The 14,172-nt window shown below is 41.4% G+C and overlaps 1 protein-coding gene and 1 non-coding gene across 3 annotated transcripts in view; both read right to left on the reverse strand.

The window, feature by feature from the left end:
- Togaram1 (TOG array regulator of axonemal microtubules 1) overlaps positions 1-13,973 on the reverse strand; it is a 63,454-nt gene extending 49,481 nt beyond the window's left edge. For both annotated transcript variants that reach the window (XM_038337551.1, XM_038337550.1), the window contains exon 1: positions 11,717-13,973. In XM_038337551.1, coding sequence (XP_038193479.1) covers positions 11,717-13,756 — 2,040 coding nt within the window. In that variant the 5' untranslated portion in view covers positions 13,757-13,973. The remainder of the gene's footprint in view (positions 1-11,716) is intronic.
- On the reverse strand, positions 8,187-8,292 carry LOC119820189. Its single transcript, XR_005286441.1, has one exon. It is a non-coding gene; the product is annotated as a U6 spliceosomal RNA (small nuclear RNA).
- Positions 13,974-14,172: the final 199 nt, after the last annotated feature.

Below are 14,172 nucleotides of genomic sequence, written 5' to 3' on the forward strand. Positions count from 1 at the left end.
CTATTCTGCACATTTTTTATGTAAATATATACAATTTTTATAAAAAGCTGGGCAGTGATGATGCACATCTTTAATACTAGCACTTGGGAGGCAGATTCAAGCAGCTCTCTTGAGTTCAGCCAGCTTGGTCTACAAAGTGAGTTCTAGGACAGTCGGAGCTGTTACAGAGAAGAACCCTGTCTCAAAAAAAAAAAAAATTTAAAAAATGAATAAGAGATATTAAAGAGCTGGGAGATGTTGGTGCACGCCTTTAATCCCAGCACTTGGGAGGCAGAGGCAGGCAAAGTTCTGTGAGTTCGAGGCCAGCCTGGTCTACAAGACCTAGTTCCAGGACACTAAGGACTGTTACACAGAGAAACCTTGTCTTGAAAAGAACCAAAAAAAGGTATTAAAAATAAAATTAAAAAATTTAAAGTACTTCTAGAATACAAGGAGTAAAAGGAAACCCTACTCTTCCACTTCCACCTGCTTCAGAGTGTCGTACATTCATCAGGATGACTCATTCCTTATCTGTCTTGCACTTTGCTCTAGAACCTTGCTTTGCTTCTCTTTCAGCTTTGAGGTGTAAGCATGCTTTGTCATACTAGTTTCATCAATTACTGTTCCTTAAATGAGCAAGAGCTGATCTTTGTAGTGTCTGAATGAGGCCCAACTGGTGGTAGTGTTTGCGGAGGCTTAGGAGCTATGGCCTTGCTGGAAGAAGTCTCTCTCTCTCTCTCTCTCTCTCTCTCTCTCTCTCTCTCTCCCCCCCCCTCTCCCTCTCCCTGTCCCTCTCCCTCTCCCCGTCTCCCCCTCTCTCTCTCTCTTTCTTTTTGAGACAGGGTTTCAGCTTTGGAGTCTGTCCTGGAGCTAGCTGTTGTAGACCAGGCTGGCCTCAAACTCACAGACATCTGCCTGCCTCTGCCTCCTGAGTGCTGGGATTAAAGGCCTAGGCCACCAGCGCCGGGCTGTTTTAAGATTTCATTCCAGTTTGTGTTCGCTGCTTTAGGCTTTAGGGTTAAAGCTTTCTGCTCTGGCAGCCTGTCCCTCCCACCATCATGGATGCCCCTTCTGCAACTGTAAGCCTAAATAAACTGCTGTCCTTGGTCCTGGTGTTTGTCACAGCAACAGAAAAGTAACTAATGCAGTAGTTAGCACTCTTGTTACTCTGTAAGCCTCTCGATAGGGAACCCATCAGCTCGGCTTCAGTCTCACCGCACTGCTTCCAGAGCTGCCGTTCTCGTTCTTTTCAGGCTTCCTAGCAGCCTTGAACATAACTAGTATAGGCTCCTCCTTCACCAGAACTTTGGGGCTATCTATGGCCATTCATATGTCTAATATGCCTTTACTCCCTTCTTGTTCAATTGTAGAGCTATTCCCATCCTTTCTCCACTTTATTTCAGCAATTTATCAGTATATCCTTTATAGGATATAAATCTTGACACATGCTAATTCTCATAAATAAAACAAACAAAAAATCGGCTTATACTAAAGCACTCCAATGAGCATCTAATTGATCTTTAAAATTTTTTAAATTAAATTATGATTACAATATTTTAGTCATGGTGTCTTATCACATCATTAGTAATTGGCATATTAAAAAGAGCTAAAAATGCCGGGCGGTGGTGGCGCACGTCTTTAATCCCAGCACTCGGGAGGCAGAGGAAGGCGGATCTCTGTGAGTTCGAGACCAGCCTGGTCTACAAGAGCTAGTTCCAGGACAGGCTCTAAAGCTGCAGAGAAACCCTGTCTCGAAAAAACAACAACAACAAAAAGCTAAAAAAGCTAAATAAACACTCATCAAATTAATGATACATTTAAAAGCATTTATTAAGCACAAAGGCAGTTTTAATGTCAACCAGGATACACACACACACACACACACACACACACACACACACACCAGGTGTTACATCTATAAATAATCATTAATGGATTTTAGAAATTTATTGCAACTTTTCCTTTCATGAATGCCTTGAAACTTACAACTTAAACTAATTCTATTACAGATTTGAAGCAAAACTGTATTCATCTATTAAAAAATAGGAACTAAGTTATTAAACTAATAAAGTAATTGTGGTTGACTTTAAACTTATAGTGATATTTTGTTTTAATATATAAAGCTTGCCTGACTATCAGAAGGGCAAAGCTTAACCACTTGAGGTCAGGCAGTGGTAGCACACACCTTTAATCCCAGGATGTAGAGGCTGTGGCTCTCTGAGTTCAAGGTCACCCTGGGCTGCACAAGATCAATGCAGAAACAAATCCAGGTGGTGGTCCCTTATACCTTTAATCCCTAGGGAGTCACACACTTTTAATGCCAGCACTAGAGGGACTATAAAATGCGAGGAAAGAGAGGCTTAAGCTGCTTAGTCTGAAGTCACCCAGCCTTGGTAGAGGTGAGACTTCTCTAGTGGCTTGGCTGCTTTGCTTTTCTGGTTTTCAGGATGAACCCCAATATCTGACTCTGGGTCTTTATTATTTGTGTTACATAAACTTTGTAATTACGTTACTAACTGTGAAAATTGATAGTGTCAAGGAGGGCTAAGGGTACAAAAAAGAACAGTACAGTTTCCTACCATGTCTACATACAATCACAGTACTACAGACACACAACAACAAAAGCATGGACACACACATACACACAGATGTAAGGAGTCTGATTTATGTGTGTAAGGAATTGAGAAATTCTAACACCATTCAAAACGTGTAAGCTTAAGCAGACTCGTTTTCAATCCACCAGGGATATTCATTCAAAGTCAAATGGCAGCAAACAGGTAGATACTCAGAATTACAGCCGACAGGCAGAACTTCTAAGCAGACAGCTGTGAGGTTGACAGAGGTAGGATAGGGAAAAGAGCTGTTAATTAATAAATTGCTAGAGTCTCAATACCAGCAGCTGGGACAAGCTAAAACTATAGGGGCAGGAGCAATTCGCAGTGGAGTCCCTGCTCCTCTCTGAGTTTTCCTCCAGGAACTCTATCATGACTTCACACTGAATGGCGAAGGAAAAAGTTTAGTGTTTCTGGCAAGGAAAGAGAAAATATTACCAATTATTTTGCAATACACAGAGCTTTTCCATGCTTAACAAGGCCTGCCCAGAGGAGCAGCTTGTCCTTTTAAGCAAAGCTGATGTGCTGAAGTCCCCAGCACCTGGTGATCCAACAGAAGGAACCGGTCAGTGACAGTTCCCTCCCGGCAGCCTCTGCTACACAACTGGGCTGGGAAGTGGAAGGCTTAGGTGAATCTCGGAATCCAGAGCGCAGGTATCCCCAGGTTCTAATTACAGGACTAACGAACACGTCCCCCACACTAACTGCACTTACCACCTCCTTTTTCTCTACTACACCATAGTCAACTCTCCACCAAAACTTATAAGGCACACTAAAACAAAAAACAAAACAAAAAATCCTAAACCAAACCAAACCTAGTAAGAAACACATCACAGTTAGAAGAAAACAAAAAGCATTAGAACCAGCATCAAATATGGCAACAAGGCTGGAATAATTAGGCCATGATTCAAAAAGAAAAAAAGGAAACCTATAATTAACATGTAAGAGGCTATACAGGAGAAAGCAGACAAAAATGCAAGAACATGTTAATATAAACTGAAATTTGGCAATTGTGAAAAAGTAAAGAAAGTAAGATAAAAAAAAAACCATTGGAAGAGAAGTGGGAATGGCGTCAGTGTGTGCTTTACATGGTCTAGACAACAGCAACTTCTACAATGAAAGCGCTGAAAGGGGAAAAAAGACTAAAAAGAATATACAGAATATGCAAAACTGTGGGAAACTATAAAAGGAGCAACAAACATATAAAAAAGAGCAAAGTGAGAAGATAATGGCTGAGCATGTCCCTAAATTAATGTCAGACCCAGTCACAAGTCCACAAAGCTCATAGAACACCAATGCAGATAAATGCCACAGAAACTATGTGTGAGCATATCATTTTCCAGCTATAGAACAGACAATTAAAGACAGAGAACACTGCAGGAGGAGGAGAGAAAAGACCCGGGTAAAAATCACACCCGACTCCTCGGAAATCATGGAAGTGAGAAGAAAGGGAGTGAAATAAAATGCCAAGAAACAGAAAGGGAAAACCAACCAAACACCACCAACCTAGATCTCTGAATCTTGGGAAATTACTCACAAAAAGGACAAAAAGACATCCACAGGCAGATAGAAATTGAGGCAAACTCCCAGTAAGACCTTGTGTTACAACAAATGTTAAGAGTTCTTCATATAAAAAGAAAATTCAATAGGTCAAGTCCTTGATATACACATGCAGGTGTGCACATGCGGGCACACACACACAGATGGAGACAGACGGACAGACACAAAATACACTAAGAAACAATTAAAGAGGTATAATAAAAATTTCCTTTATTCTTTTCTCAAATTTTTATTTTATGTGTGTGGGTGTTTTGTCTGCATGTATATCTTTTCACCATGAATGTATATGTTATACAGAGAGGTCGAAAGAGGGTATTACAAATGGTTGTGAGCCACTATGTGGGTGCTGGGAACTGAACCCAGGTCTTCTAAAAGAGCAGCAAGTGTTCTTAAGCTTTGAATCATATCTTCAGCTTCTATTTTTCTTGTTCTTAGTTGCTCCAAGAACAACTCCAAACAATACTATTAATGTTTCTATTTATCATGTCTGTAAATGCATACTACAAACTCTAAGGCAAAAACCACAGTTAGAAGAAAACGAACAAGCATAAAATATAGAGAATAAATAAGAGAGAAAAGAAAGAAAGGAAGGAAGGAAGGAAGGAAGGAAGGAAGGAAGAAAGAAAGAGAAAAATTGAAGAGCAATTGATTAATGGTGTAATCTATACCAATTAAAACACAAGATGAGCTATGGAGATAGCTCAGCAGTTAAGAGCATTTATGTGCAAGCAGGAGGTCCTGAGCTCAAATCTCCAGAACACACATTAGAAAAAAAAAGTAGAGCATGACTGAACGTATGTTGGTAACCCCAGTGCTTCAGGGACAGAGACAAGAGACTCTGAAGATTGCTGGCTATCTGTGAGAGACCCTGTCTGAAGGGAATGAGGCAGAGTCATAAAATAGATAATAGATAGCTCCTGCACACACACACAGCATATAGATCATACATATACCATACTCACACAAAAGAAACAATTTAAAATTGTCTGAGTAAAATAAAAGCAAAACACAACACTCTATTTTCTACAAGAAAGCAACTTTAAATATACTAATGGATGCACATTAAGTAAAACTATAAAGATATATCATGCTACTATGAATGAAAAGAAAGCAGCATGGGACTGGAGAGATGGCTCAGCAGTTGAGAGCACTGACTGGCTGCTCTTCCAGAGGTCAGGGGTTAGATTCCCAGCATCTAGCTGGCAGTTCACACTGTCTAAAACTCCAGGCTCAGAGGATCCAACAACAGCCTCTTCTGGCCCCCAGGAGCACTGTATGTATATGTGTATATGTGGTACACGTCATACATACTGGCAAAAAACTCATACAAATAAAATTTTAAAAAGTAAATCAGACACAACTGTATTAATTTCAGACAAAGTGAACTTCAGAGCAAAAGAAAATTATTAGCCATAAAAGGAGTACTATATGATAATATACTTGGGATCAATACTCCAAGAAAATAAAATCATCTAACATTATCTTTAATTACATAGCATCAAGTTATGTGATGGAAATATGAGCAAAACTGCACAGAGAAATAAATGAATCTACTACTACAGTTGGAGACTTCATCATACCTGTATCAGAAATATGGACAGATCCTATGGAACAAAGCAGAAAGCACTACTGAACTCAACAACATGAATGAACCTGACATAATTAACAGCTATAGATAATTTCATCAAGTAAAAGATTGGATATTCCTCTCAAGCTCACAAGGGACATTTGTCAACATAAGACAACATTCTGGGCTAAGGAGACAGCCAGAAGAGAAGGTAAGAACTACATATGCAATGAGAAACAGAGTTCAGAGCTCCTGCTGGGTCCAGTGTCTGCAACCCTAGTGAAAAGCGAGCAGGACAGAAACAGAATCATCACTTGGGCTTGCTGAAGAATCCTTGAGCTCCAGGGTCAATGAGAAAACCCTATCTCAATACAGAAGGTGGACATCTATAGAGTCTCTCATTGTCAACCTCTAGCTTACACACACTCACACTTAAGGAAGCACACTTTTGTGCACACACACGAACAGAAAGAAAAGACATATTCTAGGCCATGAAACATACTAAGAAACTGAAAAGAATACAATACAGTTTCTGTTCTCAAACTGCAAAGGCATTAAGCTAGAAATCAGCAACATAAAGATAATACTTAAAAAAAAGAAAAACCCCCATAATTGGAAATCAAATAATATACTTGTAAATTACACTTAAGTCAAAGAAAAAATATTAAGCAAAATTTAAATAAATTTCAAATTAGATAGAGATGTTTCTGGAATGACAAAATTGTTTCCATCATTAAAAATTGAAGTTGTTGGGCAGGCTCTAGAAACCACAGGGAAACCCTGTCTCGAAAAACAAAAAACAAAAAAAAAAAATTGAAGTTGTTGGGTCAGCAAGATGGCTCATCAGGTAAAAACTGCACCCAAACCTGATGACCAGAGTTCAGTCCCCACAGCCCACATGGCTCAAGGAGAGAACCAACTCCCTCAAGCTGTCCTATGACTTCCCTGCAGGTGTTATGGCACAAATGCTCCCCACTTCCTTCCAAAAAATAAATAAAATATAAACAAGAAAAAGAACAAGTAGCTAAAAGCAGAGGGAAAAAGTAACAAAAATTAGCATAGAAATCAATGAAAACCAGAGGGAGGCTTTTTGAAAAGTTCAATAAAACTGATAAGCTTTTTAGTTAGGCTACATATAGAAGACACATATTTCTAACAGCAGAAATTAAAGAAAAGCACACAAATCACATCAATATTAGGAAGAAACAGATCATTTGACCAGGTCTACCTCTAAATTCACTGAATAGTCAGTCACCTTTGAGAACAGAAAGCACTATGCTCAGCTATGTTCACTAGTGAAATCTATTCAACATTTATAGAAGGAATTATGACAATTCTCTACAATCTTCCTTAGAAGGCAGACACGTAAGGCCCACTTCCTACCTCATTCTAGGAGGCTGGCACAGACGCAATTTCATGCCACTGAGAAGAAGGCAAACGTGAGGAAATAAGGGATGGAGAGGAGAGCAGGAATGAGCATTCATAGCACAGAGGTTATGTATGTACAGCGATCCAACTATTCCTTATGTGACCACAATGGAGAGTCCCGTGCACACAGACTTGCCAAAACCCCATAGAATATACAAGGCAGGAGAGAAGCCTAATGTAAAGGATGAATGTTTCAGTTCGTCTACTATGGTTTCGCTGACTCTACCACCGTCATGTGCTTACCAAGATGCGCTAGAAGCTGGGAGCAGGCTATTTAAGTGTGGGCAGGGAATTCAAGAATCACCTGCACTTTCCATTGCGGCAATCATCCTAACTCTGCTCGAAAAACAAACAGTAACAATAATAATACATATATGCACTTTTTAAAAGGTGTACCTTTTCAAATGCGTATCTATTTAGTCCATGCCCTTATTTTACATAACTTACAATGGATTTCTACAGGCATTTCTGAATACATATTCACAACTTGATTACTATGATGAATTTCAGTTTCACCACAGAAGCTTTTAATGTAAATTAGTCCAAACTAGCATTTCAGAAATGTACTCATTTTCTGATTTCTGTTGTTATGGTCAGCACCAGCATCATTTTATTATTAGTATTAGCATTTTGATATAGATGTCCTGTAGCCCTGTTTGGCCTTCAACTCACTCAGTACTCAAAGACCGCCTGCCTCACCTCCTAAGTGCTAGTATTATAAGCATAAGCCACCACACCATACCCAGCCAGAATAGAATCCACTTTTTAACACTGATTTCTCTTTAGCATTTATTTCTTTTTAGTTTATTTATTTTTTTAAAAACAGTCTTTTCTCATTTTACATATCAATCCCAGTCTACTCTGTCCCAGTCTCCCACTGCCTCTACCTCCCCACCCCACCCCACCCCCCATCCACTCCTCCAAGAGGGTAAGGTTTCCCATGGGAAGTCAACAAAGTATAGCAAGCATATTGCTTTGAGGTAGAACCAAGGCCCTCCCTACTATATCTAAGCTGAGCAAGATATCCCTCCAAAGAGAAAAAAAATATGGACCACCTCACAGATTTGTGTGTCATCCTTGCGCAGGGGCCATGCTAATCTTCTCTGTATGTTCCTATTTTAGTATATGTGCTGCCGAAGCGAGCACCAGAACAGAATCTTAATATACTCACTAAACATCTTAGACATCTTAAACACAGGGCAAGCAGCCCTAAGAACAATTCTTACAGAGAGTTAACGACTACCCGTTAATGTTTATAAAACATGGCAGCAATTATATAAACAGACTATATAAACCTGAAAACTATTTTCAAACCTATACATTTCGGAATTGGAGGGCCAGGAATTTGGCTTAGCAACAAAGTACTGGCCTAGAAAGTACAAGCCCTGAGTTCAATCCTCAGTACAAAAATCAAGCAAACAAAAAAGATGGAACTGGACATATAGCCTAACAGAATGCTTAACTAGTACATTAAGGCCCTAGGCTCAATCCCAGCACCACGATAAATAACTAAATACAACCCTTTGAAAGAACAGGTGAGAAATGAGAACACCTAGAGGTCAGTTCCATCTGCTTCAGTACTGCGTATGGCACAAAGTCTAAATGTCAAAATGCATTATACAAACTGTAAATCCCTGACTTACAATTTTTATTTTAAGGTGGTGCAAAAGCAATATGCACTCATTAGAAGCGGTACTTTGAATTTTGGTCCTTCCTTGCAATGCTGACCAGTACCAAGTTAGCCCCAGGGTCATAAGTAGAAATACCCTCTTCTCCACAGTTTACCAGGCCTCTAAGCTATGACGTTCAGTAGGCCAGATATTTATGACATTTTCAAGTTACGAGAAGACTACTGGGGTATAAATCCATCATAAGGAGCATCAGTATTTGCCCTGCCAAAGAATCAGGTTATTGAAAGTTTTGTTGCTTGTTAGGTTTTCGCTTTTATTTCATTTTTGTAGTGCTGGAGAAGAAACCAGAGGCCATGTCAGGCAAACACTGTGTCACTTAGCTACATCTCCAACTCTTTGAAGAGTCTTAATAAAACTATGTGACAATTCAAAGTACACAAATAACTATGAACCTAGACATATGCTTTTAATGCCAGAATTCAGGAAGTGGATCTTTGTGAGTCCAAGGCCAGCCTCGTTTACATAATAAGTTCTAGGACAGTCAAACCAACAGAGACCCTATCTCATGGGGGGAGGAAAACAAAAAAGAACACCAACCAAACCAAAAAAAAAAAAAAAAAAACCCAAAAAGAACCAAAAAGAACCACAAAGAAATCTTGAACTTCATTTACAATAATATTGGAAGTTAGGCTCTTGGTTACAAAAGAAGACCAAATATGGAATAAAAGAAAACGGCAAAGAACCCACATGGCCCAATTCAATTCAAATCAGGAGCTCGTTTTAAAAAAGAAGATACTTCTTGGTTCTCCCCACTGAAGGACTGATCTGCAATGGCAAGAATTAGCACTGAGTGAAACTATATGCAGAACTTGGTTTTGAAATATTACTCTATCATATTGCCAATATTAGGATCCTACAGGAAAACAGCAGATCCCAGTGTGAAACAAGAAAAATACCAGGTAAAACTTGGTACTTAAGAAAATACTCAAATACCAATCATGCCCAAAGATCACAGGAGCCAGTCATTGGTCAAACATGGGTATTTTAGAGTCAAAAACCTTAACCTGATGACCAACACAAAATGAACTAAATGGTATTTTGGACAGGTTTTATTCCATAGTGCTTTGTCTGGGCATTTTTTTTAAAAACCTTACAGATCTTTTGTTTATATGTTATGGTTTCTGATATGTGTTCGAGTGTTTCTTGTGCTTTTTCTTTGGCTTTTTTTCCTGTTTGTTTATTTTGTCTTATTCTGGATTGTTGGTTTTTAGTTGCCTGTTTATTTCCTACTGGGAGAAAAACTGTAGATCTGGGTGGGTAGGGAGCTGGGAGGAGTTGGGGAGGAGAAACCTTGATCAGAATATATTGCATGAAAAAAGATTTTCGATAAAAAATTGAATTGTAAATAAATTTTCAAAAACTTAATTTGGGGTTGGAAAGACGGTTCAGCAGTTCAGGGCTCTTGCTGCTTTTACAGAAAACAGAGTTCTGTCCCCAGCACTTACACCGCCAGTCAGTGAATCCTGTAACTCCTCTAGCTCCACCAAATCTCATACCCTCTCCTGGTTTCCACAGGCATGTACACACATGAACACACATGTACACACACACACACACACAGAGAGAGAGAGAGACAGAGAGAGACAGAGAAATCTTTTAAAAAAACAAACTCAATTTTAAGAAGCAAAAATTAAAGATAGATTAAAATAATTACACATAAAGAATTTTAGGCAACAAATATAAAATGTTTTTTTTTGTCTTTAATTACACTCTTTGTAGCCCCCAATGTAATAAATAATAGAAGTAAAAATACTTACTGGATGTCAAAAACAATGAGTAAAAACATTGTTGAGGGTCTCAATGTAACATCTATAGTAATGGTGAAAATATACCTTTAGATTGAATCTTACTGTCAGTTTAGATCAAATGACAAAATGATGTGTTCCTCAAGGTGGGGCAATCCCACTGTGTGGTATCCATTACTTAGATGATATATTTGCTAAGAATTTTTATCTTCAGTCTGATCATACAGAAACAATCAGATAACTTTACAATGTGAGATACTGCACAAAACAATTGCCCCAGCCTTTGGGAAGAAAAGAGGCCAGACCTGAAAAAACATACAAACCCCACAAACAAGCAGGGACATAACACTAGATAAAAAGACAATAGTCACAACATCCATGACTGGATCTTGATTATAAAAGCAAAATAAAAAATATACAACACAATTTGGGAATAGATGGAAAAATTTAAATAAAAGCTATATACTATTCAATTACTATGAATAATCTGAAGCACAGCAATACAGTTATAAAATAACTTATTTTAGGGGATTATGTCAAAATATTAAGGAATGAAAACCAAAATTTGTGCTATTTACTATCAAATGGTTCATAAAATATGGAGCAAATATTGCAAGATGTTAACAGGCAAATACAGATGAAGACCATGAGTAGTGACTTACCCTGAATTTACATGTAGATTTGTAAATTTTAAAATAAAAACTTTTCAAGGACAGGAACCTGAGTTCAAAGGTCAGAACCCAGGAGGCTTTTTTTGATTTGCTCTAGTGGGATTATTCTCCTTGCACCCGCATTCCACAGCACTCTGTATTTCTAGTCTAGCACTTAACGGACAGGTGAACTGCCAGGTTGCAACCTTCTCCAGAAACCACTTGGAACTGGAATTAGTTCATCATCCAGTATGAACTAGGTATTTGGTGTCGTCGTATGACTGAGTGACATGATGCAAACAATAAGCCATAATTGAGACCATTTACTGTCCCTATCATATTCATCCTCAAATTTAACCAAGAAGGAACCCTATCAAATGGACTTACATAACTCGTACCGCTATAATGGATGTCCGTATCAGCACTTAATTCAAATTTTTCATTGTAAATTCTTTCATTTTCAACTCAAGAAAATTAAGCATACCTGCTCTGTATCTTTAGTGTCCTTTGAATTGGAGATCTGGTTTTCTCCAGGCTGCTCGTTTTCCCATGGTAATTTATTTTTCCCTTTCCCAGCACTTAACACCCTTCGGGTACAGATCGTTGGGCTGTAGGATCCATACAGCTGCATGCTGTCCCTCGTGTGGTCACCACAGTAACAGTGTGCACTCTGAGTTCTGTTTCCAGACATAAGCCAGTCTGTATCTGCGCCATGTGCCAAATGGCTGGACCTACCCTGGGCAGAAGATGGCATGAGGATGGCATACTCCACAAATCCCTGGTCTGTTAGCCGTGGCAGAGTCTTTCTGGCCAATCTGGCCTGCACGGCGTTCATCACTCCATCTCCGTTATCTTGCAATTCAACAGTATCTACAGCTTTAAAAAGGACATTGGTTTTACCTGAGCCCATTGATGACGCCAAAACAGCAAAGGCTTCTAGAGCTGCCTGGCGTACCCTGCGTTTGCTATCGACGAGAGCTGGAGCAAGATCAAAAGACAGTTTGGGTAAGTCAAAATCCTCACTGGGATAGGTCAGGAGGGAACAGATGCAAATGTTCACTACTTCCTCTCTGACCCTGGAATGTTTATGCTTAAGATTTCCCAGGAGCAAACAGAGCACCTGCTGAGGGCCTACTTCCTTCATTAGCTTTAGAAAGATCTTCATGTACTCCTGCTTGATCACCAACTTGTTGTCGGCCAGCACTTTTACAGAAGCTGCTATAACTGGTCCCAAGTACTGTTGGACCTGCTCTCCCAGGCGAATAACCAGCAAATGCAGAACTTGAAGTGTGCCATGGACCACTTTGAAATTAGAATCGTCTAACAAATTATACAATAAGCTAATGAAACCAACAAGACTAGAATGAGGGGTAGAACTTGGGTTAAATCTCCCCAGAAGCTGTTTTAGTTCTTCAACAGCCTGAGTCCTGTTCTTATAGTCTTCCTGATCCAGCAATCTCGCATGCAGCTCCTGAGGAATAATCCCGAATTTCAGATTGCTATTGGAAAGAGTCGCTATACAAGGGGCGGGATCTTCAGAAAACCCAGAGGCGTCAAGCTCCAAATAATAAGGAACCTGACTTCCAAACTGGGACTCCAGGCGGCGATTGTAGTGCCTCCGCAGAGCAGAGGGCAGACGAGAGATGTAGGATTGAAACCTCTCTTGACCAAGCCGTTCTCCAATTTGTTGAAGTGTGGAGAATGCTGTCTCAGATTCTTCTTCCATCTCTTGATCGCCAAGCTTTCGGGCCAGAGATATTATTACTTCAGTGAGATCCAAGCCCAGCAATAAATCCTCAGGAGTAAGCAAGATAGGGAGCAACAGAGCGGTGGATGCTCTAAGCCGGGCATCTGGACTCTCCAGGCCTTGTATAAGCGTTCTAAGTACTTGGCCAGAACTGCGCCTCAGACATATATGCAGGATCTGTAGCGCATCCTTCCGTAGGGCTGGATTATCTTCTCGTAACGAGACAACTAGTTGGGGCAAAAGCGCTAAACTAAAGGCCTCTTCCAGCTGACCTGCCTCCCCCTGGCCCCGAAGAACGTCCGAGAGGAGCTGCAAGCAGAGCCTCTTCTCATCACTCCCGCCTTCCACCAGCACTCGGCCGAGCGCCCGATACAAGGCTTCCTTGCGGCGGGGAAAGCCGAGCCGGCCGCCCCGCCGCGGCAAGGCAGCCTGCAAAGCCTGGAACGCCTCGGAGGGATCCGGGGCGGTGCGCAGGAGTTGAAGGAGCCGCGTCTCCTCCTCATCTCCCGACAGCCCACTCCCGGGCCCCGACCAGCTACTGGACACGGCCTCCGCCGGCAGGAGCAGGGTTGAGGTCAGAGGCGACGGCGTCGAGGGGCAGGAGCCGTGATCCCCGGCAGCCCCGCGGCAGTAGTAGTTTTTCTCGCCTCTCATTGTGCCCCCAGCTCGACGCCCATCAGTCCCTGGAGCGGAAGGACGACTGCGGCTCGGGAGGGGATAGGAACCCACGGCTGCAAGGGGCGGCGGCAGGAGCAGCTCGGAAGGCGCGGCCGCCATGGAGGGTCGTCGGGTAGCGACGGCTGGAGGGAACCATCGCCGTCTCGGGAGGGCTGGATGAAGCCCAGCCTTCCAGCTCCTCTCCGAGGCCCGAGGTGCAGAGATGGCGAGGAACGGCTCCGGTCAGCTGCCAGGCCGCTCGGGCCCTCCACTCCCGGAGGCAGCCTCCGGCAAAATGGCCCCCGCCTGTGCCCGGGACCCCACAGCCGCCACCCGGCGTAACCAGGGCCACCACGTGACCAAACCGAGCGCTTCCATGGTGATGCACCCAGCTAGGACCTCTTGACCCGGAAATCAACCTTCCGAGGTGCATTCTGGGTCGTGTAGTCCACGTAGAGAGCGAAGCCATGGCCGAAGACGCCTGGAAGAGGAAGTCGGAATGTTGGAACGCTGCCAGAGCGGTGAGGCGGGGTCAA

Source organism: Arvicola amphibius, chromosome 7 (assembly GCF_903992535.2).
Source record: "Arvicola amphibius chromosome 7, mArvAmp1.2, whole genome shotgun sequence".
NCBI lineage: Eukaryota > Metazoa > Chordata > Mammalia > Rodentia > Cricetidae > Arvicola > Arvicola amphibius.